At 44.7% G+C, this 27,205-nt stretch overlaps 1 protein-coding gene across 1 annotated transcript in view; it reads left to right on the top strand.

Annotated features, from left to right (window-relative positions):
• The first annotated feature begins 2,081 nt into the window (after nucleotides 1-2,081).
• Nucleotides 2,082-27,205, top strand: part of LOC138672525 (golgin subfamily A member 6-like protein 22) — a 65,693-nt gene continuing 40,569 nt past the window's right edge. The window contains exons 1-2 of the mRNA XM_069761011.1: nucleotides 2,082-2,166; nucleotides 10,426-11,859. Coding sequence (XP_069617112.1) covers nucleotides 10,762-11,859 — 1,098 coding nt within the window. The 5' untranslated portion in view covers nucleotides 2,082-2,166; nucleotides 10,426-10,761. The remainder of the gene's footprint in view (nucleotides 2,167-10,425; nucleotides 11,860-27,205) is intronic.

Genomic DNA, 27,205 nt, shown 5'->3' with positions numbered 1-27,205 from the left:
TATATGTAGCAGTAAAAGGAAAACTCTTTGATATCATCGAAACAAGAGCCAAATAAAATTTGTCATTGTCAGATTTGAATTCAGGAAGTGAAAATCATTAAGAAATGGCTCATAATAATAATATAGTATATATATAATAATAATAATAATAATGTAGAATAAATGTCCAGGAAAGATAAACAAAAATTGTCAAGATATCGCATAAAGGAATTTAACCAATATTGCGTTAATTTTACATTTTAAGAACCAACTTAACCTTGGCTGACCTCTTTTTGTCCTACCCATCCTGAACTGACATTTAATCCCCAATAGGGGTATATGTATACAAAACCCTAATTCCGACAGCAATGTCATGCTTTTTCCTAAAGCAGCTTTGCTGGCTATTTTGCCGCAGTTTTTTGTGATGGTTTCTGAACCCTGGAGTGGTATGTGATTGGTGCAACAAAAAACAGGAGACCAACCATGACCACCGTAAGAAGTAGTGTCATGATCCAGACTGGGTTTTGAGTCCTGGCTACCCCTTTCCCGGTCTGGTCATGTCAAGGGTTAACTTTGCTCTGCCTCATTCTGGGTTCAGGTTTGCTATTTAGCTCCGCTGCACCCTGCAGGCGGTGTCAGTTATATTTTCTGCATACGGCATTAGTATCTGACTTTGGTGTTACTCTGATTTGTCCTGCTGCCTTAGCTGACTTTGCTTGTGTCTGTTCCTTCCTCTCACCCCGTCTCGACTTAGTGTTTCCTTTTGTATTTGGATTTCACGGTGTTTGACTTGGCTTTGGTTCTGACTTGATTTTGTCTCCTGCTTCTGGTACTGACCCTCTGGCGCTGCCCTGACTCTGTACTTATTTTTTCCCTTTGTACCGTGTTACTCTTTAGGTTTTGACCCGGCTTGTTTGACTATTCTGCTGCCACCTGGTGGTAGCTTCGCTGCAGTGCTGCAGGTCTGCTTTGGCAGACTTGTTGTCCTCCCTCCACTCTATTGCCATCTAGTGGAGCTTGCATCATCCTCCATAGCTGCAACGTGACAAGTGGCAGAGGATTGAAGAATTGCGCATAGCTGATTTTTCATTTATTTAATTTTTATTTAACCCATTTCCTCTTCTTACCTAAATTTGTTAAAACTCCCGAAAAAAAAACTTTAAACGATTCCAATGAAAAAATATTTGACATCATCTAAATATGAAAGAAGGTAATAATAGTATAACAAATAAGAAGCATGATCACTTTGGACAATCCCTTTTTTATTATAAGGGACCTTCGCAAATAAACTAAATGCATAGGGCCTGAATGTTTGCATTTGCACCTTTCATGTATAGTTTTTGGTATTTTTCACCTGCCTTTAACTTGAGCCACATTATTCTTTTAATTTGCATCTTCATTTTTAATTTATTTTATATGCGTTCATGTTTTTTATTCACCAAAGTGAGCATGTTTTTGGTCTTCCTAGATATTTTCGACTGATTCATAAATTGTGACTTTTTTAAAGTTTCAATATTTTTGCTCAACTGTACTTCCACTCCTTTGCGTGATTTTATGAACACCTCAATTTTTTGCTTAATTTTTTTGCCACCTTTTAGCAGACCACACGACTATTTGCTTTAAGAAGGCACAAAAAAATAAAGGGAAAGTAATAAAGAGCAATTTGATTGTGCTCATATTGTTAACTACGTGCGCAATCTTCAAGAATTTAGTGCAATAAAACATTAACGATTACTACAAGACAAAAAATAAACAGCACAAATGATGTTATACATGTAAGAGATCCTGGAAATAAATGTTCAATTAACCAACAGCTCCCCCGCAGGTGAAATGAAGTATTACATGGTGCTAATTAAAATCATTTAATGGAACGTCATGCCAGGTCCTCCACATCTAGTTCTTGTCTTAGAACTGATTTTTATATTGTGTCTAAAATGCCAAAATAAAGTTATTGCCCACTAGTGAGATATTTCCCAAGCTATGTGGCCGATCTCCAAGCTATGTATTACTGATCATAGTAAAATTTTCCTAATGTTGCGCGGGTGTGTAAGCTTACACTCCGAGAGCGCGCATGCTGCTAGTCTCAGTTACATTTACTTGGCAAATAGATAAAAATAGATGAAGAGGAGACATTAAAGGTACGAGCGGGCATCACAAGCTTTTCATCAACTCCGTCTTAATATTAAGGTAAGGCATAAATATTCACTCCTTAGATATTCAAGTGTTTGCTGCTGGAGAAATACTTGAATCTTGGCTTGTTAACATGAACCCTGCCAGGCACTTAACGATGAACTTCATTAATGGAGGAATTAAACACTCTCATGTCTGGCTCTAAACATGGAGAATATAAAATCATTGCGGACGGGCTCTGTCGAGGGAATAAAATGTTTCGTGCCACACGGGGGTTGTTGCATTCACACAAGTCTTTGTGCCAACGATAACTTTTTGTATATTCAGTTGAACTTTATAAGGGCGGAAATAGTCATTTATTGTAGCTAATAACCATGAGAAATACTCCTTCAATGCCTTGATTTTCATTGTTTTTCTTTGCGACATACATTGTATTTGGTAATGTCATCAATTTTCGGTAATTGTATTAAAATATGAAAAAAAAACCTTATACTAACTTTTTAATAATCAGGATTGATAACTGTTCAGTGACCAGCCAATTTTGCCTTTCCAGATTTATTTCTTTTCTTTTTTTTCCTGCTGGGAATTTATAATATTTTTTGGCCCTGTTTTGTTTTGCATTACTGTGTAACTTAGATAATTATTTTTTTTGTAACTCAAATATAGAATAAAAAACAATATTTGGTGTTTTTTTTTTTACTGTTCTCATTTCACACTAAATACATTGTTATACTCATTTTCTGAATGTCTATGATAGATCTAAAATATAATAACAATAATTAATATGCTAATATAATGAAAACAATAATAATTTTAATATGGAATTCTTCAAGTTTTTTACAGTCGGGTGGATACCTAAATTGTATACGCTTTTTTGTGATCACCATGTAATAGGCCAGGGTCACCAACGATATTTTCTCTCATCAAAGAAAATGGGGCCAATTTTTACTTACCACAGAACATAGGATACAGATCAGAATTTGAAAGTTGGGCATTTTTCCATGTAATTTGAAAAAATTACTCCCGTTAGAAATGAGATGGCACCAGCGCAGGGTTTAGACAGGGTTAACATGTGCAGATGGAGATCTCAGGATCAAGATCTCGAGAAATGAGATTTCAGTGCTGAGATCTCATCTCTCGAGATCTTGGTCCCTAGATCACCATCTGCGCATGTGCCGCCCCCGGCAGCAGCCATATTCCCGGAGACCACCGCACATGGAACCGTTGAAGTGCCGGGGCTCTGGCCTGTTGCAAAATTTCGGCAGAGCCCCTGGCAGCGCCAGACACCCACGCAGCAACCGCCGGGCACCCGGAGACACCTGGCAGCAGAGCGCCGCACATCTGATCCTCCCCTTATCCCTGACTGCGGCCTGCCGCATCACCCCACTACTGCCTCCTCCAGAAGCAACCCTGGGACCCCGCTTCACCGCAGCCACCACCGCCGGTAAGCAATAAGGCTACTTTCACATTTGCGTCGGTCCGACGGACAATGTGTTAAATGTAGCACATCGTGGGCAGAGGATGCAGTTTTAAAACGCATCCGCTGCCCATTGCGATGAACGGGGAGGAGGGGGTGGAGTTTCGGCCGCGCATGCGCAGTCGAAAATGGCGGTCATGACACACACAAAAAACGTTACATTGAACGTTTGAACGTTACATTGAACGGAAACGACGTGTGGCCATACGTCTCAATGCGTCACTAATGCAAGTCAATGGAGAAAAAATGCATCCTGGGGGCAACTTTGCAGGAAGCATTTTTTCTCCAAAATGACACATTGCGACGTAAGTCAAACGACGCTAGTGTGAAAGTAGCCTAAGATGCAAAGATTATAAGCACCACCATTTTGTTAAAAAAATATTTTTTTTCTTATTTTTCTCCTCAAAATCAAACAAAGTCACATGACTTTGTATAAAAAGAGCACGTGAGTGAAGGCAGAGTCTCCCAGAAGCAAAGCTGGTCGGAGGTCACCAATCTATGAACACCTGCATCTAAATATTGTGGAACATTTTAAAATGTTCTGTAATGTAAAATTGCAAAATCTTTGAATATCGCACCATTTCCAGGACATAATGTCATCAAAAGATTCAGAGATTCTGGAGAAATCCATATGCACAAGGAATGAGGTCAACGGTCAATATTGGAGCCTCGTGAACTCCGGATCCTCAGGCAGCAGCAGCATTTATTGACAGGTATGATTCTGCAAGGGCTCAGGAATAGGTCTAGAAGTCAATGTCTGTGAGTGCAAGTCCCCTTGCAATACACAAATGAGAGTGAAAGCTCCATCAAGAGATGAAGCCAAATATCAGCACAATCCAGGCACGCTGCCGTCTTCTCTCGGCCAAAGCTTATTTATAAGGGATGAAGGCAAAATGGAAACTGTTACTGTGCGCAGATTAATCAAATTTGAATTTCTTCGTGGAAACCTTGGACGTTGTGTCCTGCTGACTTAAGAGGAGAGGGACCATCCAGCTTGTTATCAGCGCACATCTTCTGCATCTTTGATGGTATGGGGGGCATTAGTGTCTATGGGCAACTTACGCATGAAAGGCACGAGAAGAGTTTAATAAGGTTTTACAATATCTGCTCCCTCCAGACAACGTCTATTTCAGAGAAGTCTTTGTATGTTTTAATAAAGCAATGCTAAACCACATACTACATCTCCGCAGAAGAAGAGTTTGGGAAATGAATTGTCCGCCTGTAGTCCAGACCTTTCACCAATTGAAAGCATCTAATGAATGAGACCCCCGGTCAATAGAGCAGCGAGAATCCTACATCAGACAAGTCTCCCCAAACTCCAGTAATTGTCTACTCACTTCCCAGACATTTACAAACTGTTGTAAGAAAATAAAGGAATGCTACACGATGAGATGTGCTGCTAACATCAATCTCTAAATGAGTACCATCATTTTTTAAAATAAAATTGAAAAATGTCCAACGTTCTACTTCTGATCTGTGTCCAATGTTCTGCCGTGAAGAAAAAATGGCTATAAAATTTCAAATCATTTGATTCTTGCTTTCTTAACATCTTACACAGTGGCCCAACTTTTTGGGAATCGTGGTTGTGTATGTATATGTGTGTGTGTATATATATGTTTGTATATGGCAGGAGAGTACATAGAAATCACGGGTCCCCCTAACGCAAGTCTTATTTGCACCCTTCTCCATTATGATGGCTCAAGAGTCCCCCAACACCATATAATGGTTGTTCTCACAGTACCCCAACACCGTCTGATAACACCCACGGACCGTTAACACCCTATAATAGCCCTAACAGTCCCACAACACTGTATGATGGTCCCCACAATCCCCCAACACCGTATGTCGTTCCTCACATTCTCTGAGCACTTTTTGATGGCCCCACATTCTATGAACACATTATGATATCCCCCTTAGTCCTTTAACATTATATATGTGGCCCCACAATCCCCCAACACTGAATAATGATAGCACTCACAGTTCCCCAATGTAGTACGATGGCCTACACAGCCCTCCAGACAGTATAATGGCCCACACACAGCCCTTCACAAAGTATAATGGCCCAACATAGTTCTCCAAACACTATAATGGCCCACACACAGCCCTACATGGTATAATGGCTCAATAATTTTGGCCACTGCAGCCTTCATTTAAACAGACAGATAAAAAAAATTCAAGTTTAATATAATAATGGTAGGGTCCTTGAACCTCCGAAAATCTGGTGATTACTAAAAACCGAAACCATAAACCATAACTGCTTCGAGCCGTTACCCCACTTGCTCAGGAGCACCTTAACCCAAAGGATTCCATTGTACATTTAGACTTCCAGGGAACCGACAAGTCCTCCCCAAAATCACCATATCAAAAAATACCTTTTCTCAATTGAAGAATCCATATCCTGATGGATCCCCCAGATCAATTTGGAACCAACTTCAAGGACCCCCCAACCGCCAAAGTGACACCAAATTGTCCCAGACTATCAACAATGCCAAATGCTAGCACCTAAGTGAGGGCAGGCGGGACTGTTACTGACCCCTGAGAGCTGGATTATGCTTGACATGTCCCCTTGTTGTCCTTATAAAGCCCCTAAATTCGGGCCCACCCCTCTCTAACTGATAACTCCCCCAACTCACCTCCATGTCATGGAGTCATGCCTCTGCCCATTCTGGGGAAGGGTACAGGTGGGTTCTGGCCTCTCCTGTGTGCATGCATGGTGGGGCGAGGCCCGATGCCGGTACCACCCTTCCCCAACTCATGGGCCCCATAGTGACCTCCTGGCCTGCCGCTATTAGCGCTATGCCACTGGTATATAGTACATATTCTACATCATTCCTCCCCTAAGAGATCAGAAAGTATCACTTGGGAGTGCGATTTTTTTTTCTACCAGCATTCAAGTGATCACCGCCGATGCTTCTATTCTGTACATAGTGCTCATTAAGAGCTGGGTAGATGTCAAAAGCAGAGACAAGAGCGGTGCTGAAGTGCTTCTATGTTCTCCTGTCTATGTCCTGCTTGATGTGAGGAGTTTTAATCCTGTCCTGTAAATGTGCGATAGCACAAGGTCTTTGTGACAGTCCAGTGCAGTGAGCCCAGGACTCTGCACGTGAAGGGACTGCCTCTCGGACACTTGTAATTGCTGCACTAGGGGAATTCCTCAGTCATGTAACCTACATGACCATGACATGGTATGTTTTGACTGCTCTACCTGTTACAGTACATAGCATTGTCAGCAGTTTTGGGAGGGAGGGAAAGACAGACTTTAATTTGTGCACATTTTTTAGGAATTGCATAGATGCTTTTGTTTTTCAGTGTATTATGCCTGTGAATATAACTTTGACGGGCATAAAAATAGAATAAATAATAATAAAAATAATAAGAATGAAAGCTATTTTTACAGGGCCATTATCTGACTGTCTATAAATAGATTTCAAATGGAAGTAATAATAATATACTAATATAATAAAAATAATAATAATATTTTATGTGATGTATATACGTCATCCTCAGTGTCTCCTATGTGATATATAAACAGAAGTCCCAATGTCTCCTATGTGATGTATACAACATTCTCAGTGTGTCCTGTGTGATGTATAGAGGAGAGTCTCAGTGTATTCTATGTGTTATATACAGCAGTCTCATTTTATTCTATGAGATGTAATCAGTAGTCTCCATGTATCCTATGTGATGTATACAGTAGTTTCTGTGTATCCTATGTGATGTATATACAGCAGTCACAGTGCCTCATATGTGCTATATAAACAGCAGTCTCAGTGTCTCCTATGTAATGTATATACAGCAGTATCAGGGTATCATACGCCATGTATATACAGCAGTCTCAGTGTCTATGTGATGTATATACAGCAGCCTTAGTGTCTCCTATGTGATGCATATACTACAGTGTCAGTGTCTCCTATGTGATGTATATACAGCAGTCTCCTTGCATCCAATATCAAAATAGGCATGTGCACAGCTCAATAGAGTGGTGCCAAAGGTAGGTTCCCAAACCTTAGTGACATATATAACGAAACCTGGCACTCTCCTTGCATCCAATGTGATGTATGTAGAGCAGTCCCAGTGTTTCCTATGTGATGTATATACAGCAGTCTGTGTCTCCTATGTGATGTGTAACAGCAGTTCAGTGCCTCCTATATGATTTATACACAGCAATCTCAGTGCATCCTATGTAACACTTTGGATAGTCATTAGTGATAGCTATTGGCCAAACAATTGCTCCAGTGCCCTCTGTTGAGTACTCTATTTCTCTCTCTGAGATAGACAATGCTAAAACCCTTCTGCTGGTGGCATAATACACCAACAGCAAAAGGATCAGAAGTCCAAAAATGAATAGACTGTCTATTGAGCCCGCTGATATTGGGTTTGGCTGACATTAGTCTAATCTGCATGGGGACCTTTAGGCCCAATTAAAGGGGTTGTACAGTGCCATAGTATAATGAATTAAAAAGCCAAATTATAATAAAAATAGTGCATGCTCACCTCCTGAAGTGGCTCTGTCCAGAGTGACATGATATTGTTGTCTTACGTGATGGGACGGCTGCAGCCAGTGATTGGCTGCACCTCAGCTGCAGCCCATCATTATTTTGTCAGGACGGACATCTGCTTTGATAAAATAATTTATGCAACTTGCCTCTTTTGAGAAAAAGAGGACTTAAACTCTATAGCGCCACCTGTTGGAAGTAGCGATCCTACAAGTCACAATCAACCCTTTAACGAGTCGTGCAATATGACTTAGGATAAAAGCCAAATTAGTATCTCAATTCGCAGACACAATGTTTCGGGCTGTTGGCCCTCGTCAATTTGTCACGATTCACACCGTGACCGTCACCCCTACGTCACGGATCGGGGTGACTTTAGGCCAACAGACGGCTATCATATGTGCAGGGGTGTTTATCTTAGTTATCCCTCCACTCCACAATGTGAGGAAAAAACACACACAAGGCTATTGACCTCTTAGTTTACAGCAGGGGCTTATTCTAGGTATCCCACTGCTCTTCAATATACCACGAACTGCAGGGATTTATGTATATCCCGCTTACAGTTCCACTTAACACTTGCAGCTCTCTGGCGCCCCCCTTACTCTCAGGTCAGATTAGGTACTGCACCCTGGGTAATTAGTCGCCAGAAAGGCTGCCTGCTATGTACTGGCTATTGGGCACGCTGCAGCGACGCGATCAACTACTCCCACTCAGGCAGGAACAATAATTATCAACGCCGCAGTCGCTACAACGACACCCAAAAGCCTGCACAAATGTAGGCTGCCACCAGCTTCTATTAAACGGGTCCGAAGCTAACCCAAAGACAGTAGCGTAATTCCCTTCAGGAGACTTAGGGTACGTTTTAGAACAGGAAGAACGAACTAGTATTAAATAATATACCCCATCAAAAGTTTCAGGCAGTGTTTATAAAACGGTTATATGATAAAATAAACAGTTTGATAAAATAAAGAAAAGATGCAGCTGGCCTGTAACACAACAATGTCACGTCACACTCCAGGAACAGCGGGAATTCATTTGACTGTTCAGTAGTAGATGACCCCTTTAATGGAAGCCATAAAATCATGGCCGGTGGTCATTTAGGGGCTAATGTCTCCTTTGACTTTGCTGGTATTTTCTGAAGAATCTTAGTGTGCTGTTACAAGCTAAGAAGCTTAACAATGTGCACAGGAGCTGCGTGTCTGATTGCTTATAATACCCCAGTGACTGATTTATGTTGGAAAATCCATATCGGTAAAGACGCTGACACGGCGCAGACAAATCCCCGGAATCATATCTGCCCTTTGTTTTATTATTATTTATACTAAGGTCAGAATTTTAGGACCCAATATCTGGTACACAGTCCCCACCTCTGCACCTCCACAGCATTTGCCTTTATAGTGTCAGACAGAGTTGAGTTTGAAATATCAGTGATGAGTTAAGTGTTTGCATAGGACTGCAAAATAATGTAACACATTTTCCGTGTCTAAATACGTTCCCGGGATCATGATTCTTATTTTCCTCGGCACATGATTTTACATAGAGCATCAGCTTGTGCTCCATAGCTCAGGGGTGGATTAATACAAGATGAAGCCCTAAGGAACAAACCTCTGCATGCTTGCAATTTTTAAGGCAATTTTATCCCACTGCTATATTGTCAAGTCGTGCAAAAATAATACTGCTATACATCACCAACGTAATACCTCCATATAGTTCCAAAATATGCTGTCCTCAAATTCTACCACCTTTAATAGTTGTTTCTACAAACTCTGCATAAATCAATAGTACAAGCTTGTAATATATTTTACAAGAGAAATCAGTTTCTTTCTCCACATATGAGCCACTTCTCCTCCCACCATCTCTTGAACTCACCATTCGCTTTGAAAACCTTGTAAAATTCATATTGGTCCAAACAAATATGTATGCCAGGTCACTGAGGGATCAGATTACAGCTGCACATTGAAAAGGGAGTGAAAAGAGGAAGGACATAGTGAGAGAAAAGATTCATTGTGCTGCAATTTAATAGCAAGTGTTTTATCTCAGAGCAGTCCTGGATTCACAGCTACACTGCTCAGTACTTCTGTATAATGTAATCTCATGCTGTTGCTTCTTCTGAACATAAGCTACATAGAGACGGTAGAGCAGGAGTCCCTCATAACTGTGTGTTCTGTGTGTGGGAGACATTATAGCAACTAGTCTCCTCCCAGTAGCTCAGAGACAACTGGAAATTAAATGTAGATCCTGAAGAGAGGAAACTGGTGAAAATTGCATAAACTAATGATTATAGTTTGTATACCTCTGAGCCTACAATTTTTACTTTTTCATACTAAGTTACTATTCTATTTCTAGGTATTCTCACCAGATAGAATATGAAGATCATCAGGAGTGACACATTTTAGCATTCGAATTCCAAAGGTTTACAAATCTTCATCTCCTTATCAAGTTCTAAGCAAAACAAGGACACCTTTGTACCCATACATTTTTCAAACAGGATCCCAAGACTTATTCAAGGGCAACCTTCCATGATTAGTCCATGTGTTAATTAAAAAAAAAATCTAAAGATTGACTTTTTATTACATCCCTTCTTGACAGTGAGAGGACTTGCATTTTTACAGATATCAAGGGATAGGTCCTGGGAAAGACACCAACTCTGACCTCGAAGGAATCAACCTCTATGAACCTGCTATGGGGGCAGATGAAAGTTTATTTATTTTGGAAAAAGATGATCAGGTTTCGGAACATTCCAAAATAGAACCTGGCTCCGAAAAATGTAATACACAAACAAATTCGTATCAAAATGGTGACTTGGAAGGACACGTCAAGCCACACGATAGGGTTAGGTGCCACACGAGTAGCATTGATCTTGTCTACTGCATGTGGCATGGTTCTAAATATTGTTGCAGAGCCCAAGAGCCAAAGTTGGACGAGCAACGGACCATAGGAGAGGACCTTTTTGATGATTGTCTAAACTATTTGGAATGCTCTGATGTCATGACGGATTACGAGAATGGTATGTGGCAGCATGTTCTTCTAAGCTATGAGCCGGTCTTTTTACTGGAAAGTGACCAGGATGATGAGACAAAAGTAAACCAGGATTGCCTAAATGAGTGGGATAAGTTCCCGAGTGGTGAGACTGGGGCGAATGAAGGATCAAATAACACTTTATCTATGGATGCCTTAACTGGTCTCTGTGCCAGTCACTCACAGCCACCAGGACTAGATGTAAAAGGAGACTTCCCCAGAGACAATCTAAAAGCATTGCAACCAGAGATGGTGATTACAGCCGGACGCCAAGAGGACAATACTTCTAGTTTGAAAAGAAAAGAACAATGTAAACTTCCTCTATCTTCTATCCATGATGAACGAGCTGGAATTAATGAGGAGGACATCATGGAAAATAATCTTGGAGGAGATGTTTCTGCATGTATTAAGCCAAGAGTCAGCAGCCCTTACATGGAACTGTATCTTGTTAATGTATTAGACAATTCGGCCAAGGGGCTCACCACCATGATGGAGGAACCAACAGAAGATCTAGTTGATGACTTCTCGAAAGAAAGAGGGGTTTTCGACCAGATTGATAAGGAAAGTCCAAGAACGTCAGAAGCTATAGAAGAATGGGACGTTGACCCATTTTCTATGAAGGACATGCCTGAAGATTATGGTCTTGAAGAAGAAGACCTATCCCCGGAGAAGACATCAAGTGATCCATCAGAAAGTTCTCTTTTTGTTATAGAAGACATGGATGAAGAAGATCCCATGGAAAATGGAGGGAAACATAGTCAGGTAATTACTCTGGGAACAAAAGTTGGGTGTGTGAACTTTGAGTAGCGAAGTTCAACTTGTAAATCATTTTTTTGGGAACTGTACCATGATAATCGCATGTACCCATCCATACTAATGAGCTGGGACACTCTCAGCTCAGCTAATTGTTTCTGCTGGTGTGTCTGCTGCTCTACAGTTTAGGAATTCCCATGATACCATTTAGTCAGTAGAGTGAGTGGCAGCTACGACTTTTCCGGGGGGGGGGGGGGGGGGGGGGGTTGTGACCGATTTGTAAAAAGGGCTTTGGATAAACAGTGAGCATTCCTAATTATAGAAAATGGCTGATAATGGCATGATAAACCGGTGGGGGCGCAACAGCTGTATCAAGAAATGTGATCTCCGCATGTGCTCACTTTATGGTGCACACATTTTAACCCCTTCCAGATGGAATAAATGCAGAAACAACAAGAACTATCACTTTTATAAGTGAAAAAGCAAAACGGATTGCAGCTGCTTAAAAATGGAAATATATAAGGGCCAAACTATAGAAGTGAAGAATTATTATTTATTTTATATAATACATACGGTAATAATAATATAGAATAATTATACAATGCATTCACTATACACCAAATATTTTCAGGGGTGAATAGAGTGTGCACACAGTCCATATACAATCCTTAAACAGTCAACAAACAGTGCACACTCTGTCCGCATTTTGTATACCCTAGGTAAGCTACATTGCGTATGTATACACTGTCCAACTGCATTGAGTACACAGTCCACTCACAGCGCGCAGGCTAAGCGCATACTACAATCACCAGTGGTTTCATGGCTTTCCTCTGGGGTTTCAGAAGAGCCCCTGATAAAGCCATTCATTGGGATGAAACAAAAAAAAAGTTCAGATGGATTCCGTTTGAGCTCTATTTTGTCAGTGTCCGTCTTTTCAGAGGTGCACAAAAGCGTAGCTGACCACACTCTTTTGCCCATCTGGAAATATAAGGAGCGCAAATAGGATTGGTGTGATCTTCTTTCCAATAAATGGCTTCATCAGGGGTAAATCTAAACACATACAGAAAATACAGATCATATGCGGCCCACATACAGTACATGCACATGCCGTATACATGCACACACTGTGCCTACTTGGTCCAAATTCATTGCACACAGTCTGCTTACAGCGTTTAGGCTATGGGCACGTTGTGTCTGGTCACAGCCAAAAGTATACGCCAGGAAAATATCCTAGTAACATTGTCATAGACTCACTTTCACCAGAAGAAAAAACTTCAGTAGATTGCAGAGAGTATATACTTTGTTTGCGTTGTCTTCCGAAGGTGGACAAACGCCACCGATGGGCTGGGACTCTTGTATAGCACCAGTAATATTATTATTATTAATAACAGTCTTTAGCTTGATCATGAGCCATGGTGACTTGATGGAAGATCGATCTTGTGTAAGCCTAGATAGGTCCACCAGGGTCTTCTCCACCCTTATCTTCATAGAATCGAGCCATTGGGTCACTGGTCTTCCTCTTCCTTGTACCTTTTATTCTTCCGACCATGATGTCCATCTCCAGTGATTGCTCTCTTGGTATGATGTGTCCAAATTGCACTTCATACATTGATAGGTAGAATAGGTCACCAATGTAGACCCCGGGCACCCCCGCCGATCGGCTGCTTATACTCTCCAGTGAATGTCAGACGTAAAAACTTTGAACATTGCTCCAAAATCCAATTCCATTCAATGCGTGGTGGCCACCGCTACTGTGGATCAGCTGCTTTCAAAAGAACCCTGGCACTGAACGGGTTACAGCCCAGTCCAAGGAAGACTGCAGGAATGTCTGAGGACAACAGGTGGAAGACTGTAAATGGCAGATGCAGCTTTTATGAGGGTCATCGGTGGCTGAAGTGCTGCCCTGGGAATGCTGGAGATGAAGGTGTTTTTCCATTCTTCAGGCATGCAGAATTAAACAAATATAAAGGAAGCACTGATTGCAGAGACCCTTAATTTACTAATGACTTGTTGTCAGGAAATGACCAATTGTTTAAATCAGGTTTTTGTGTTATATGGTTTTTTTTTAGCGTTTTTTTTTATATTATGATTGATTAAAAAAAAAAATGAGTAATCTTATACTTTTCACAGTGCTATTGTAGACTCGTGAGTGTTTTCTGCAGTTTCATTATCATCAGAGGAAGGATTACAGTGAGATGTAACACCTCTATACACAACTGATAACACAGGATACACCAGGCACAAAAAGTGATGTCGAAGCTCAGCTTACTTCACCTGACCTTTTCCCACGCTCATTAGATGCTTTAGTACAAAATATAGGGTCGGGGGTGTGACCATTGTGTCTAATGTGCATGTGCATTTCCTGTAACAACAGGAAGTTAGAGTCTAAACGAGCCCCAGTGGCCGCTGTGAGAATTGCATTTTTTTATTTTTAACAAAGATCATTATATAGCTAAAAAAACACTGCAACAAAAATACATTTAGCAGAAAAACTGATTTAAACAATAGGTTATTCATTCTCCAATAAAACATTCCCATTAAAAATGATAATATGTACTCACTTGCATGGGAGAGAGATTTTTATTTCTAAATAAAAACCTATTGAAACTAAAAATGTAGATATATTGAAAGGATCTTGTCCCTAGACTTTTGTTAATTGAACTGATGCTGCAGCGCTTGTAAATTTATTTCCAGACGTGCCCCTGTTCTCATCACATTATTATCAGATTGAAAAATAATTCATCAGTCAGCTTGGCAAAATATATAATGGCCCTGGAGTCCTCTGGGCAGTGCTGGAGGGATGAGCAGTCATGGAATTTATCATCCATCCTTAGGCCAGAAAAATCATGCAAAAAGGTAACAAAATTTGTTGGTTTTATAAACTTTTGTGAGTTTTCGCCTTTTTTTTACGGCACCCAACACTTTTTTTAAAATCTTGACGTGATGTGGACAAAAGGGCAGTGGCCTAACACTGCACAAAAAATCTACCGTAACGTACGTCAGAAACCTGCTGTATATTATAGTTGACATTTCTGCAGGTTCATGGCCGGCATAGATGCACACTGTACTACCGGGTGTTATAGGTTCAAGACTGGCATCATCATTATTGATAGTGTCCTGATTGTGAATGGTGGATCCTGTGTTATCTACTGTATATAGAGGAGTTATCAGTCATTGTACAGGAGGAGGAGGTGAGCTGTGACATCACCTATTGTGAATGGTGGATCCTGTGTTATCTACTGTATATAGAGGAGTTATCAGTCATTGTACAGGAGTAGGAGGTGAGCTGTGACATCACCTATTGTGAATGGTGGATCCTGTGTTATCTACTGTATATAGAGGTGTTATCAGTCATTGTACAGGAGGAGGAGGTGAGCTGTGACATCACCTATTGTGAATGGTGGATCCTGTGTTATCTACTGTATATAGAGGTGTTATCAGTCATTGTACAGGAGGAGGTGAGCTGTGACATCACCTATTGTGAATGGTGCATCCTGTGTTATCTACTGTATATAGAGGTGTTATCAGTCATTGTACAAGAGGAGGAGGAGGTGAGCTGTGACATCACCTATAGTGTATGGTGGATCCAGTGTTATCTACTGTATATAGAGGTGTTATCAGTCATTGTACAAGAGGAGGAGGAGGTGAGCTGTGACATCACCTATTGTGAATGGTGGATCCTGTGTTATCTACTGTATATAGAGGAGTTATCAGTCATTGTACAGGAGTAGGAGGTGAGCTGTGACATCACCTATTGTGAATGGTGGATCCTGTGTTATCTACTGTATATAGAGGTGTTATCAGTCATTGTACAGGAGGAGGAGGTGAGCTGTGACATCACCTATTGTGAATGGTGGATCCTGTGTTATCTACTGTATATAGAGGAGTTATCAGTCATTGTACAGGAGTAGGAGGTGAGCTGTGACATCACCTATTGTGAATGGTGGATCCTGTGTTATCTACTGTATATAGAGGTGTTATCAGTCATTGTACAGGAGGAGGAGGTGAGCTGTGACATCACCTATTGTGAATGGTGGATCCTGTGTTATCTACTGTATATAGAGGTGTTATCAGTCATTGTACAGGAGGAGGTGAGCTGTGACATCACCTATTGTGAATGGTGCATCCTGTGTTATCTACTGTATATAGAGGTGTTATCAGTCATTGTACAAGAGGAGGAGGAGGTGAGCTGTGACATCACCTATAGTGTATGGTGGATCCAGTGTTATCTACTGTATATAGAGGTGTTATCAGTCATTGTACAAGAGGAGGAGGAGGTGAGCTGTGACATCACCTATTGTGAATGGTGGATCCTGTGTTATCTACTGTATATAGAGGAGTTATCAGTCATTGTACAGGAGTAGGAGGTGAGCTGTGACATCACCTATTGTGAATGGTGGATCCTGTGTTATCTACTGTATATAGAGGTGTTATCAGTCATTGTACAGGAGGAGGAGGTGAGCTGTGACATCACCTATTGTGAATGGTGGATCCTGTGTTATCTACTGTATATAGAGGAGTTATCAGTCATTGTACAGGAGTAGGAGGTGAGCTTTGACATCACCTATTGTGAATGGTGGATCCTGTGTTATCTACTGTATATAGAGGTGTTATCAGTCATTGTACAGGAGGAGGAGGTGAGCTGTGACATCACCTATTGTGAATGGTGGATCCTGTGTTATCTACTGTATATAGAGGTGTTATCAGTCATTGTACAGGAGGAGGTGAGCTGTGACATCACCTATTGTGAATGGTGCATCCTGTGTTATCTACTGTATATAGAGGTGTTATCAGTCATTGTACAAGAGGAGGAGGAGGTGAGCTGTGACATCACCTATAGTGTATGGTGGATCCAGTGTTATCTACTGTATATAGAGGTGTTATCAGTCATTGTACAAGAGGAGGAGGAGGTGAGCTGTGACATCACCTATTGTGAATGGTGGATCCTGTGTTATCTACTGTATATAGAGGTGTTATCAGTCATTGTAAAGGAGGAGGAGGTGAGCTGTCACATCACCTATTGTGAATGGTGGATCTTGTGTTATCTACTGTATATAGAGGTGTTGTCAGTCATTGTACAGGAGGGGGAGGTGAGCTGTGATATCACCTATTGTGAATAGTGGATCCTGTGTTATCTACCCTAGTTTTAGGGACTCTATAGCGACAGGGTCTGTTCCGCAGGACTGGCGCATAGCAAATGTGGTGCCAATATTCAAAAAGGGCTCTAAAAGTGAACCTGGAAATTATAGGCCAGTAAGTCTAACCTCTATTGTTGGTAAAATATTTGAAGGGTTTCTGAGGGATGTTATTCTGGATTATCTCAATGAGAATAACTGTTTAACTCCATATCAGCATGGGTTTATGAGAAATCGCTCCTGTCAAACCAATCTAATCAGTTTTTATGAAGAGGTAAGCTATAGGCTGGACCACGGTGAGTCATTGGACGTGGTATATCTCGATTTTTCCAAAGCGTTTGATACCGTGCCGCACAAGAGGTTGGTACACAAAATGAGAATGCTTGGTCTGGGGGAAAATGTGTGTAAATGGGTTAGTAACTGGCTTAGTGATAGAAAGCAGAGGGTGGTTATAAATGGTATAGTCTCTAACTGGGTCGCTGTGACCAGTTGGGTACCGCAGGGGTCAGTATTGGGACCTGTTCTCTTCAACATATTCATTAATGATCTGGTAGAAGGTTTACACAGTAAAATATCGATATTTGCAGATGATACAAAACTATGTAAAGCAGTTAATACAAGAGAAGATAGTATTCTGCTACAGATGGATCTGGATAAGTTGGAAACTTGGGCTGAAAGGTGGCAGATGAGGTTTAACAATGATAAATGTAAGGTTATACACATGGGAAGAAGGAATCAATATCACCATTACACACTGAATGGGAAACCACTGGGTAAATCTGACAGGGAGAAGGACTTGGGGATCCTAGTTAATGATAAACTTACCTGGAGCAGCCAGTGCCAGGCAGCAGCTGCCAAGGCAAACAGGATCATGGGGTGCATTAAAAGAGGTCTGGATACACATGATGAGAGCATTATACTGCCTCTGTACAAATCCCTAGTTAGACCGCACATGGAGTACTGTGTCCAGTTTTGGGCACCGGTGCTCAGGAAGGATATAATGGAACTAGAGAGAGTACAAAGGAGGGCAACAAAATTAATAAAAGGGATGGGAGAACTACAATACCCAGATAGATTAGCGAAATTAGGATTATTTAGTCTAGAAATAAGACGACTGAGGGGCGATCTAATAACCATGTATAAGTATATAAGGGGACAATACAAATATCTCGCTGAGGATCTGTTTATACCAAGGAAGGTGACGGGCACAAGGGGGCATTCTTTGCGTCTGGAGGAGAGAAGGTTTTTCCACCAACATAGAAGAGGATTCTTTACTGTTAGGGCAGTGAGAATCTGGAATTGCTTGCCTGAGGAGGTGGTGATGGCGAACTCAGTCAAGGGGTTCAAGAGAGGCCTGGATGTCTTCCTGGAGCAGAACAATATTGTATCATACAATTATTAGGTTCTGTAGAAGGACGTAGATCTGGGAATTTATTATGATGGAATATAGGCTGAACTGGATGGACAAATGTCTTTTTTCGGCCTTACTAACTATGTTACTATGTTACTGTATATAGAGGTGTTATCAGTCATTGTACAGGAGGAGGAAGTGAGCTGTGACATCACCTATTGTGAATGGTGGTTCCTGTGTTATCTACTGTATATAGAGGTGTTGTCAGTCATTGTACAGGAGGGGGAGGTGAGCTGTGATATCACCTATTGTGAATAGTGGATCCTGTGTTATCTACTGTATATAGAGTTGTTTTCAGTCATTGTCCAAGAGGAGGTGAGCTGTGACATCACCTATTTCAAATGGTGGATCCTGTGTATCTACTGTATATATAGGTATTTTCATTCAGTCATTGTACAGGAGGAGGAGGTGAGCTGTGACATCACCTATTGTGAATGGTGGATCCTGTGCTATCTACTGTATATAGAGGTGTTTTCAGTCATTGTACAGGAGGAGGAGGTGAGCTGTGACATCACCTATTGTGAATGGTGGATCCTGTGTATCTACTGTATATAGAGGTGTTTTCAGTCATTGTACAGGATGAGGAGGTGAGCTGTGACATCACCTATTGTGAATGGTGGATTCTGTGTTATCTACTGTATATAGAGGTATTATCAGTCATTGTACAGGAGGAGAAGGTGAGCTGTGATATCACCTATTGTGAATGGGGGATCCTGTGTTATCTACTGTATATAGAGGTGTTATCAATCATTGTACAGGAGGAGGAGGTGAGCTGTGACATCTCCTATTGTGAATGGTGGAACCTGTGTTATCTACTATATACAGAGGTGTTATCAGTCATTGTACAGGAGGAGGTGAGCTGTGATATCACCTATTGTGAATGGTGGATCCTGTGTTATCTACTGTATATAGAACTGTCATCAGTCATTGTACAGGAGTAGGAGGTGAGCTGGGACATCATCTATTGTGAATGGTGGATCCTGTGTTATCTACTGTATATAGAGTTGTTATCAGTCATTGTACATGAGGAGGAGGTGAGCTGTGATATCACCTATTGTGAATGGTGGATCCTGTGTTATCTACTGTATATATATATAGAGGTGTTATCAGTCATTGTACAGGAGGGGGAGGTGAGCTGTGACATCACCTATTGTGAATGGTGGATCTTGTGTTACCTATTGTATGTAGAGGTGTTATCAGTCATTGTACAGGAGGAGGAGGTGAGCTGTGACATCACCTATTGTGAATGGTGGATCCTGTGTTATCTACTGTATATAGAGGTGTTATCAGTCATTGTACAGGAGGAGGTGAGCTGTGACATCACCTATTGTGAATGGTGGATCCTGTGTTATCTACTGTATATAGAGGTGTTATCAGTCATTGTACAGGAGGAGGTGAGCTGTGACATCACCTATTGTGAATGGTGGATCCTGTGTTATCTACTGTATATAGAGGTGTTATCAGTCATTGTACAGGAGGAGGAGGTGAACTGTGACATCACCTATTGTGAATGGTGGATCCTGTGTTATGTACTGTATACAGAGATGTCATCAGCCATTGTACAGGAGGAGGAGGTGAGCTGTGACATCACCTATTGTGATTGGTGGATTCTGTGTTATGTACTGTATGCAGAGATGTCATCAGCCATTGCACAGGAGGAGGAGGTGAGCTGTGACATCACCTATTGTGAATGGTGGATCCTGTGTTATTTACTGCATATACATATATTATCTGTCATTGTAATCTTGTCTGTGATTATAATGAGACTACTGAAAAGTTATCCGTATGAACTGGAAGTATGAGTCTAGTGTAAGGCCTAGTGACAAGTGTGAAAATTGCAAGATTTCTGCGGTTTATATATTTATTGTATTATCAACATGTCTGAATTAAGCTGGAATTAGCACACACAGCAAGTGAGAGATTACGTAAAGGAGTGAATAGTTTTGCATTACACTATGAAGTTGCCATTATGAAGTTGCTGTCCTTACCAGCCCTTCCTGAGCACCGTTGCACTGTATGGAAAGGGGTCGCCCATAGCTCACTTACATGTATAGCATAAATCATGACAGGTCCCCTTTAAATGTGTCTCCATCTCTTCTATCAGTAATAAAGAAATGACAATCCTCTTGGAAGGTCGCGGATCCTTTCCATACTCTCGTAACTGTGTACGATGACAAGGAAAAGTTTTTATGAGAAGGGAAACACCATTAATTATAGAGTTTGATTTATGCAGTGAGGTGTGCTGTGACATCCAGTGACTGCAGGCGGCAAGTAATCAGTGGAACCCCGGGGATAAATGTGGATGTCCTGCACCTAAGACAAGACATGAACAGATACATTAATAAATACCCAGGTATAAACAACACAAAGCAGAAATCCATCCATACACCGGTGTGCAGGGGTGGATTAAGGGTAGCCAGGGCCCCGGGCTGTTCAGACACTGTGGGCCCCCCCCCGGTCATGTGACGGGGGTCATGTGACGGGGGTCATGTGACGGGGGTCATGTGACGGGGGTCATGATATACCCGAACCAGATTATTCCAGAAAAACGGCCGGGCCCTACTCTACTGTAACCTATTAAATATTTGTTAGAATCTGCAATACAATTTAGGTATATTTTGACCAATAATATCACATACAAGGAACAAATACCACCGCACCATGACCAGACCACAAATTACAACCACAGTGATCGAATAATATTACATACAAGGATCAAATACCACCGCGCCATGACCAGACCACATATTACCACCACATAGTGACTGAATACTACAATACTGATCAGTAAAAAACAACAACACAATACTATCACCATAAGTGCCAGTATTCACAGGAGATCTGTACTTCGTATGCAGTGTCTGTGTATAGGTAATACAGTGATCACTGGTGACATTGTACACAGGACCACTGTATATAGTATACAGTGTATAGTGTCATTGTATAGGTAACACTGACTCACCAGTGACGTCTCTAGGTGAAGTCCTTCATCTTTCAGCCAGCACAGACCGCCATCATTTCTTCCAGCCAGGACTCGTTTCTGCAGGAAATAACACAGTTATCTCGAGCTCCGCTTGCAGAACACATTACTTAATTTTTCACAACTTCTACATTACACCACATGAAGAAAAAAAGGCGATATAGTGTCACTCTGCACAGTAACAGGACCGCCCCCCATTTAAAACAGTATACTCAAAAAATAAAATAAATACATCACTGCAGTAACAATATCCCTTAATTATCCCCTATGGTAATAATATTCCCCACCCTGGCCCCGTGTGTCTCATTCCTGGCTCCAGCCATATGCTCTCGCATCCTGCCCTCATGAGTATCCATTCTACCCCATATGATCTCCACATCCTGCCCCACCAGCCTCCATCGTATCCATCCTGCCACATGTCTTTAATTCTGCCCCGTGTCTCCAATCATGCCCCGTGTCTACATTCTGCCCATGCCTCCAGTCCTGCCCCCATTGTGTCCAGCAATCTGCCCCAGTATGTCCAGCATATTGCCCCAGTGTCCAGCAATCTGCCCCAGTGTCTCCAGCATATTGCCCCCAGTGTGTCCAGCATTGCCCCCAGACAGTGTGTCCGGCAATCTGCCCCAGTGCGTCCAGCATTGCCCCCAGACAGTGTGTCCAGAATATTACCACCAGTGTGTCCAGAAATCTGCCCCAGTAAGTCCAGCATTTCCCCCAGTGTCTCCAGCATTGCCCCAGTGTCCTCCAGCTCCAGCAATCTGCCCCAGTGTCCTCCAGCATTGCCCCAGTGTCCTCCAGCAATCTGCCCCAGTGTCATCCAGCAATCTGCCCCAGTGTCATCCAGCCATCTGCCCGTGTCCTCCAGCATTGCCCCAGTGTCTTCCAGCATTGCCCCAGTGTCCTCCAACAATCTGCCCCAGTGTCTTCCAGCCATCTGCCCCAGTGTCCTCCAGCCATCTGCCCCAGTGTCCTCCAGCCATCTGCCCCAGTGTCCTCCAGCATTGCCCCAGTGTCCTCCAGCATTGCCCCAGTGTCCTCCAGCATTGCCCCAGTGTCCTCCAGCCATCTGCCCCAGTGTCCTCCAGCCATCTGCCCGTGTCCTCCAGCATTGCCCCAGTGTCTTCCAGCATTGCCCCAGTGTCTTCCAGCATTGCCCCAGTGTCCTCCAACAATCTGCCCCAGTGTCTTCCAGCCATCTGCCCCAGTGTCCTCCAGCCATCTGCCCCAGTGTCCTCCAGCATTGCCCCAGTGTCCTCCAGCATTGCCCCAGTGTCCTCCAGCATTGCCCCAGTGTCCTCCAGCCATCTGCCCCAGTGTCCTCCAGCATTGCCCCAGTGTCCTCCAGCATTGCCCCAGTGACTGTCCTCCAGCAATCTGCCCCAGTGTCTTCCAGCCATCTGCCCCAGTGTCCTCCAGCCATCTGCCCCAGTGTCCTCCAGCATTGCCCCAGTGTCCTCCAGCCATCTGCCCCAGTGTCCTCCAGCCATCTGCCCCAGTGTCCTCCAGCATTGCCCCAGTGTCCTCCAGCCATCTGCCCCAGTGTCCTCCAGCCATCTGCCCCAGTGTCCTCCAGCATTGCCCCAGTGTCCTCCAGCATTGCCCCAGTGTCCTCCAGCCATCTGCCCCAGTGTCCTCCAGCCATCTGCCCCAGTGTCCTCCAGCATTGCCCCAGTGTCCTCCAGCCATCTGCCCCAGTGTCCTCCAGCCATCTGCCCCAGTGTCCTCCAGCATTGCCCCAGTGTCCTCCAGCATTGCCCCAGTGTCCTCCAGCATTGCCCCAGTGTCCTCCAGCCATCTGCCCCAGTGTCCTCCAGCATTGCCCCAGTGTCCTCCAGCATTGCCCCAGTGTCCTCCAGCATTGCCCCAGTGTCCTCCAGCATTGCCCCAGTGACTGTCCTCCAGCAATCTGCCCCAGTGTCTTCCAGCCATCTGCCCCAGTGTCCTCCAGCCATCTGCCCCAGTGTCCTCCAGCATTGCCCCAGTGTCCTCCAGCATTGCCCCAGTGTCCTCCAGCATTGCCCCAGTGTCCTCCAGCATTGCCCCAGTGTCCTCCAGCATTGCCCCAGTGACTGTCCTCCAGCAATCTGCCCCAGTGTCTTCCAGCCATCTGCCCCAGTGTCCTCCAGCCATCTGCCCCAGTGTCCTCCAGCCATCTGCCCCAGTGTCTTCCAGCCATCTGCCCCAGTGTCCTCCAGCCATCTGCCCCAGTGTCCTCCAGCATTGCCCCAGTGTCCTCCAGCCATCTGCCCCAGTGTCCTCCAGCATTGCCCCAGTGTCCTCCAGCCATCTGCCCCAGTGTCCTCCAGCATTGCCCCAGTGTCCTCCAGCATTGCCCCAGTGTCCTCCAGCCATCTGCCCCAGTGTCCTCCAGCATTGCCCCAGTGTCCTCCTGCCATCTGCCCCAGTGTCCTCCAGCCATCTGCCCCAGTGTCCTCCAGCCATCTGCCCCAGTGTCCTCCAGCATTGCCCTCAGTGTGTCCAGTCCACCGTTGTAAAAAAAAAAAAAAAAAAAAAAAAACAAAGTCTCCTCACCTGTCCTCGCTCCAGCGCCGCGGTGAGCTCCCTCCAACAGAGCACACTCGCCGGCGACTGACAATGACGTCAGACGCCGGCGACGTGTGCGCCTGCGGCCGACATCAGCCGCCAGCCTCCAATTGGCTGGCGGCTGGTGTTAACTATTGACGTGCGGGCGCGTGCCCGCACGTCAATAGGAAACCGCCGCAGGCAGCGCCGGAAGGGGCCCGGTGAGCAGATGAGAAGGGGCCCGATGCGGGCCCCCTCTCTCTGCCCACCGGCTACGGCAGGGGGCCGGGGGCGGGCACATAAATGCCGGCGGCGGCCGCCGGCAGCGGCATTCGAATAACAGATGATCAGAGGGTCAACAGTGCGGTAGCCCAGGGCCCCCCCAGACCACTGGGCCCTGGGCTACCGCCCATATTGACCCTCTGATAATCCGCCCCTGCCGGTGTGTGACTCTACAATACATATAAACAGATAAGCACACGTACACTAACAATGTATATAAACCAGTACACTGCTATACATCGGCCTCCGCAGAGTCGCAGTGTATCAGCGCCTAGGATAAGGCGCAGTACCTGGCTGTGGCCACTAAGCAATGTGTGGGGCTGCTGCGCTCTGCTTGTATCCAGCTATCAGCTGACCTGTGGGAGGATGACCCAATATGACCCCAACATGGAAGGCCCCTACAAAGAGGATCTGTCTCCAGGTCACAAGTGGATTGTTTTCACTCTTATTTTATTCCCACAGTGCCCTTGATTAGTTTTCTTTTTTGTTTGTTTTTTAATCCGCCATACGATTCCAGTGCTATGGACCTTTTTTAGTGTTAATTTTTAGGGTTTGTACCAAGGAGGTGTCTGTGGCTACAAATACTGTGCTGTACTCTACCTGTACTACATGTACTGTACTGCAGTGGCGTAGGAAAAGGGGTGCGGGGGGGGCGGTCCGCCCCGGGCGGCACAATGCGGGGGGCGGCCGGCGCTGCAGGAGAAGAAAAAAAAAAGACGCCCCTTTAAATCTTCGGGCGGCGCCGTCCGCCGCCACGACCAGGGCCAGCTCCCACCACCACCGGACCCCGCCCCCCGCTCTATACTCACCTCTCCTGGTTCCTGCGGCGCCGGCAGCTGCAGCGTCCTCTGACTCTGCGACGTCTCAGAGCAGAGGGCGCGATGACGTCACTACTGTGCGCGCCGCTCTGCCTCTCTGTCCTGAGCGTCGCAGAGCCGGAGAGACGCTGACTGCACCGGACCTGCGCTAGGAACGGGAGAGGTGAGGATTTTACTTTTTTTTTTTTTTTTCTTTATGTCTGACTGTCTGGGGCTGGGGCAATGCTGGACACACTGGGGCAATACTGGAGACCATGGGGCAGATTGCTGGACACACTGGGGCAATACATGAGACCATGGGGCAGATTGCTGGACACACTGGGGCAATACATGAGACCATGGGGCAGATTGCTGGACACACTGGGGCAATACAGGAGACTATGGGGCAGATTGCTGGACACACTGGGGCAATACAGGAGACCATGGGGCAGATTGCTGGACACACTGGGGCAATACAGGAGACTATGGGGCAGATTGCTGGACACACTGGGGCAATACAGGAGACCATGGGGCAGATTGCTGGACACACTGGGGCAATACATGAGACCATGGGGCAGATTGCTGGACACACTGGGGCAATACAGGAGACTATGGGGCAGATTGCTGGACACACTGGGGCAATACAGGAGACCATGGGGCAGATTGCTGGACACACTGGGGCAATACTGGAGACCATGGGGCAGAATGCTGGACACACTGGGGCAATACAGGAGACCATGTGGCAGAATGCTGGACACACTGGGGCAATACAGGAGACCATGGGGCAGATTGCTGGACACACTGGGGCAATACTGGAGACCATGGGGCAGATTGCTGGACACACTGGGGCAATACAGGAGACCATGTGGCAGAATGCTGGACACACTGGGGCAATACAGGAGACCATGGGGCAGAATGCTGGACACACTGGGGCAATACAGGAGACCATGGGGCAGATTGCTGGACACACTGGGGCAATACTGGAGACCATGTGGCAGAATGCTGGACACACTGGGGCAATACAGGAGACCATGTGGCAGAATGCTGGACACACTGGGGCAATACAGGAGACCATGTGGCAGAATGCTGGACACACTGGGGCAATACAGGAGACCATGGGGCAGATTGCTGGACACACTGGGGCAATACAGGAGACCATGTGGCAGAATGCTGGACACACTGGGGCAATACAGGAGACCATGGGGCAGATTGCTGGACACACTGGGGCAATACAGGAGACCATGGGGCAGATTGCTGGACACACTGGGGCAATACTGGAGACCATGGGGCAGAATGCTGGACACACTGGGGCAATACAGGAGACCATGTGGCAGAATGCTGGACACACTGGGGCAATACAGGAGACCATGGGGCAGATTGCTGGACACAGTGGGGCAATACAGGAGACCATGGGGCAGATTGCTGGACACACTGGGGCAATACAGGAGACCATGTGGCAGAATGCTGGACACACTGGGGCAATACAGGAGACCATGGGGCAGAATGCTGGACACACTGGGGCAATACAGGAGACCATGTGGCAGAATGCTGGACACACTGGGGCAATACAGGAGACCATGGGGCAGATTGCTGGACACACTGGGGCAATACTGGAGACCATGGGGCAGAATGCTGGACACACTGGGGCAATACAGGAGACCATGTGGCAGAATGCTGGACACACTGGGGCAATACAGGAGACCATGGGGCAGATTGCTGGACACACTGGGGCAATACAGGAGACCATGTGGCAGAATGCTGGACACACTGGGGCAATACAGGAGACCATGGGGCAGATTGCTGGACACACTGGGGCAATACAGGAGACCATGGGGCAGATTGCTGGACACACTGGGGCAATACTGGAGACCATGGGGCAGAATGCTGGACACACTGGGGCAATACAGGAGACCATGTGGCAGAATGCTGGACACACTGGGGCAATACAGGAGACCATGGGGCAGATTGCTGGACACACTGGGGCAATACTGGAGACCATGGGGCAGAATGCTGGACACACTGGGGAAATACTGGAGACCATGGGGCAGAATACTGGACACACTGGGGCAATACAGGAGACTATGGGGCAGATTGCTGGACACACTGAATACTGGAGACCATGGGGCAGATTTCAGGACACATTGAGGCAATGCTGGAGACCCTGGGGCAGACTTCTGGACACACTGGGGCAATGCTGGACACTGGGGCAGATTGCTGGACACACTGG

This window comes from Ranitomeya imitator, chromosome 1 (assembly GCF_032444005.1).
Source record: "Ranitomeya imitator isolate aRanImi1 chromosome 1, aRanImi1.pri, whole genome shotgun sequence".
NCBI classification, from domain to species: Eukaryota; Metazoa; Chordata; class Amphibia; order Anura; family Dendrobatidae; genus Ranitomeya; species Ranitomeya imitator.
The sequence above is the reverse complement of the archived record's forward strand: the minus strand, read 5'-3'. Positions and strand labels throughout refer to the sequence as shown.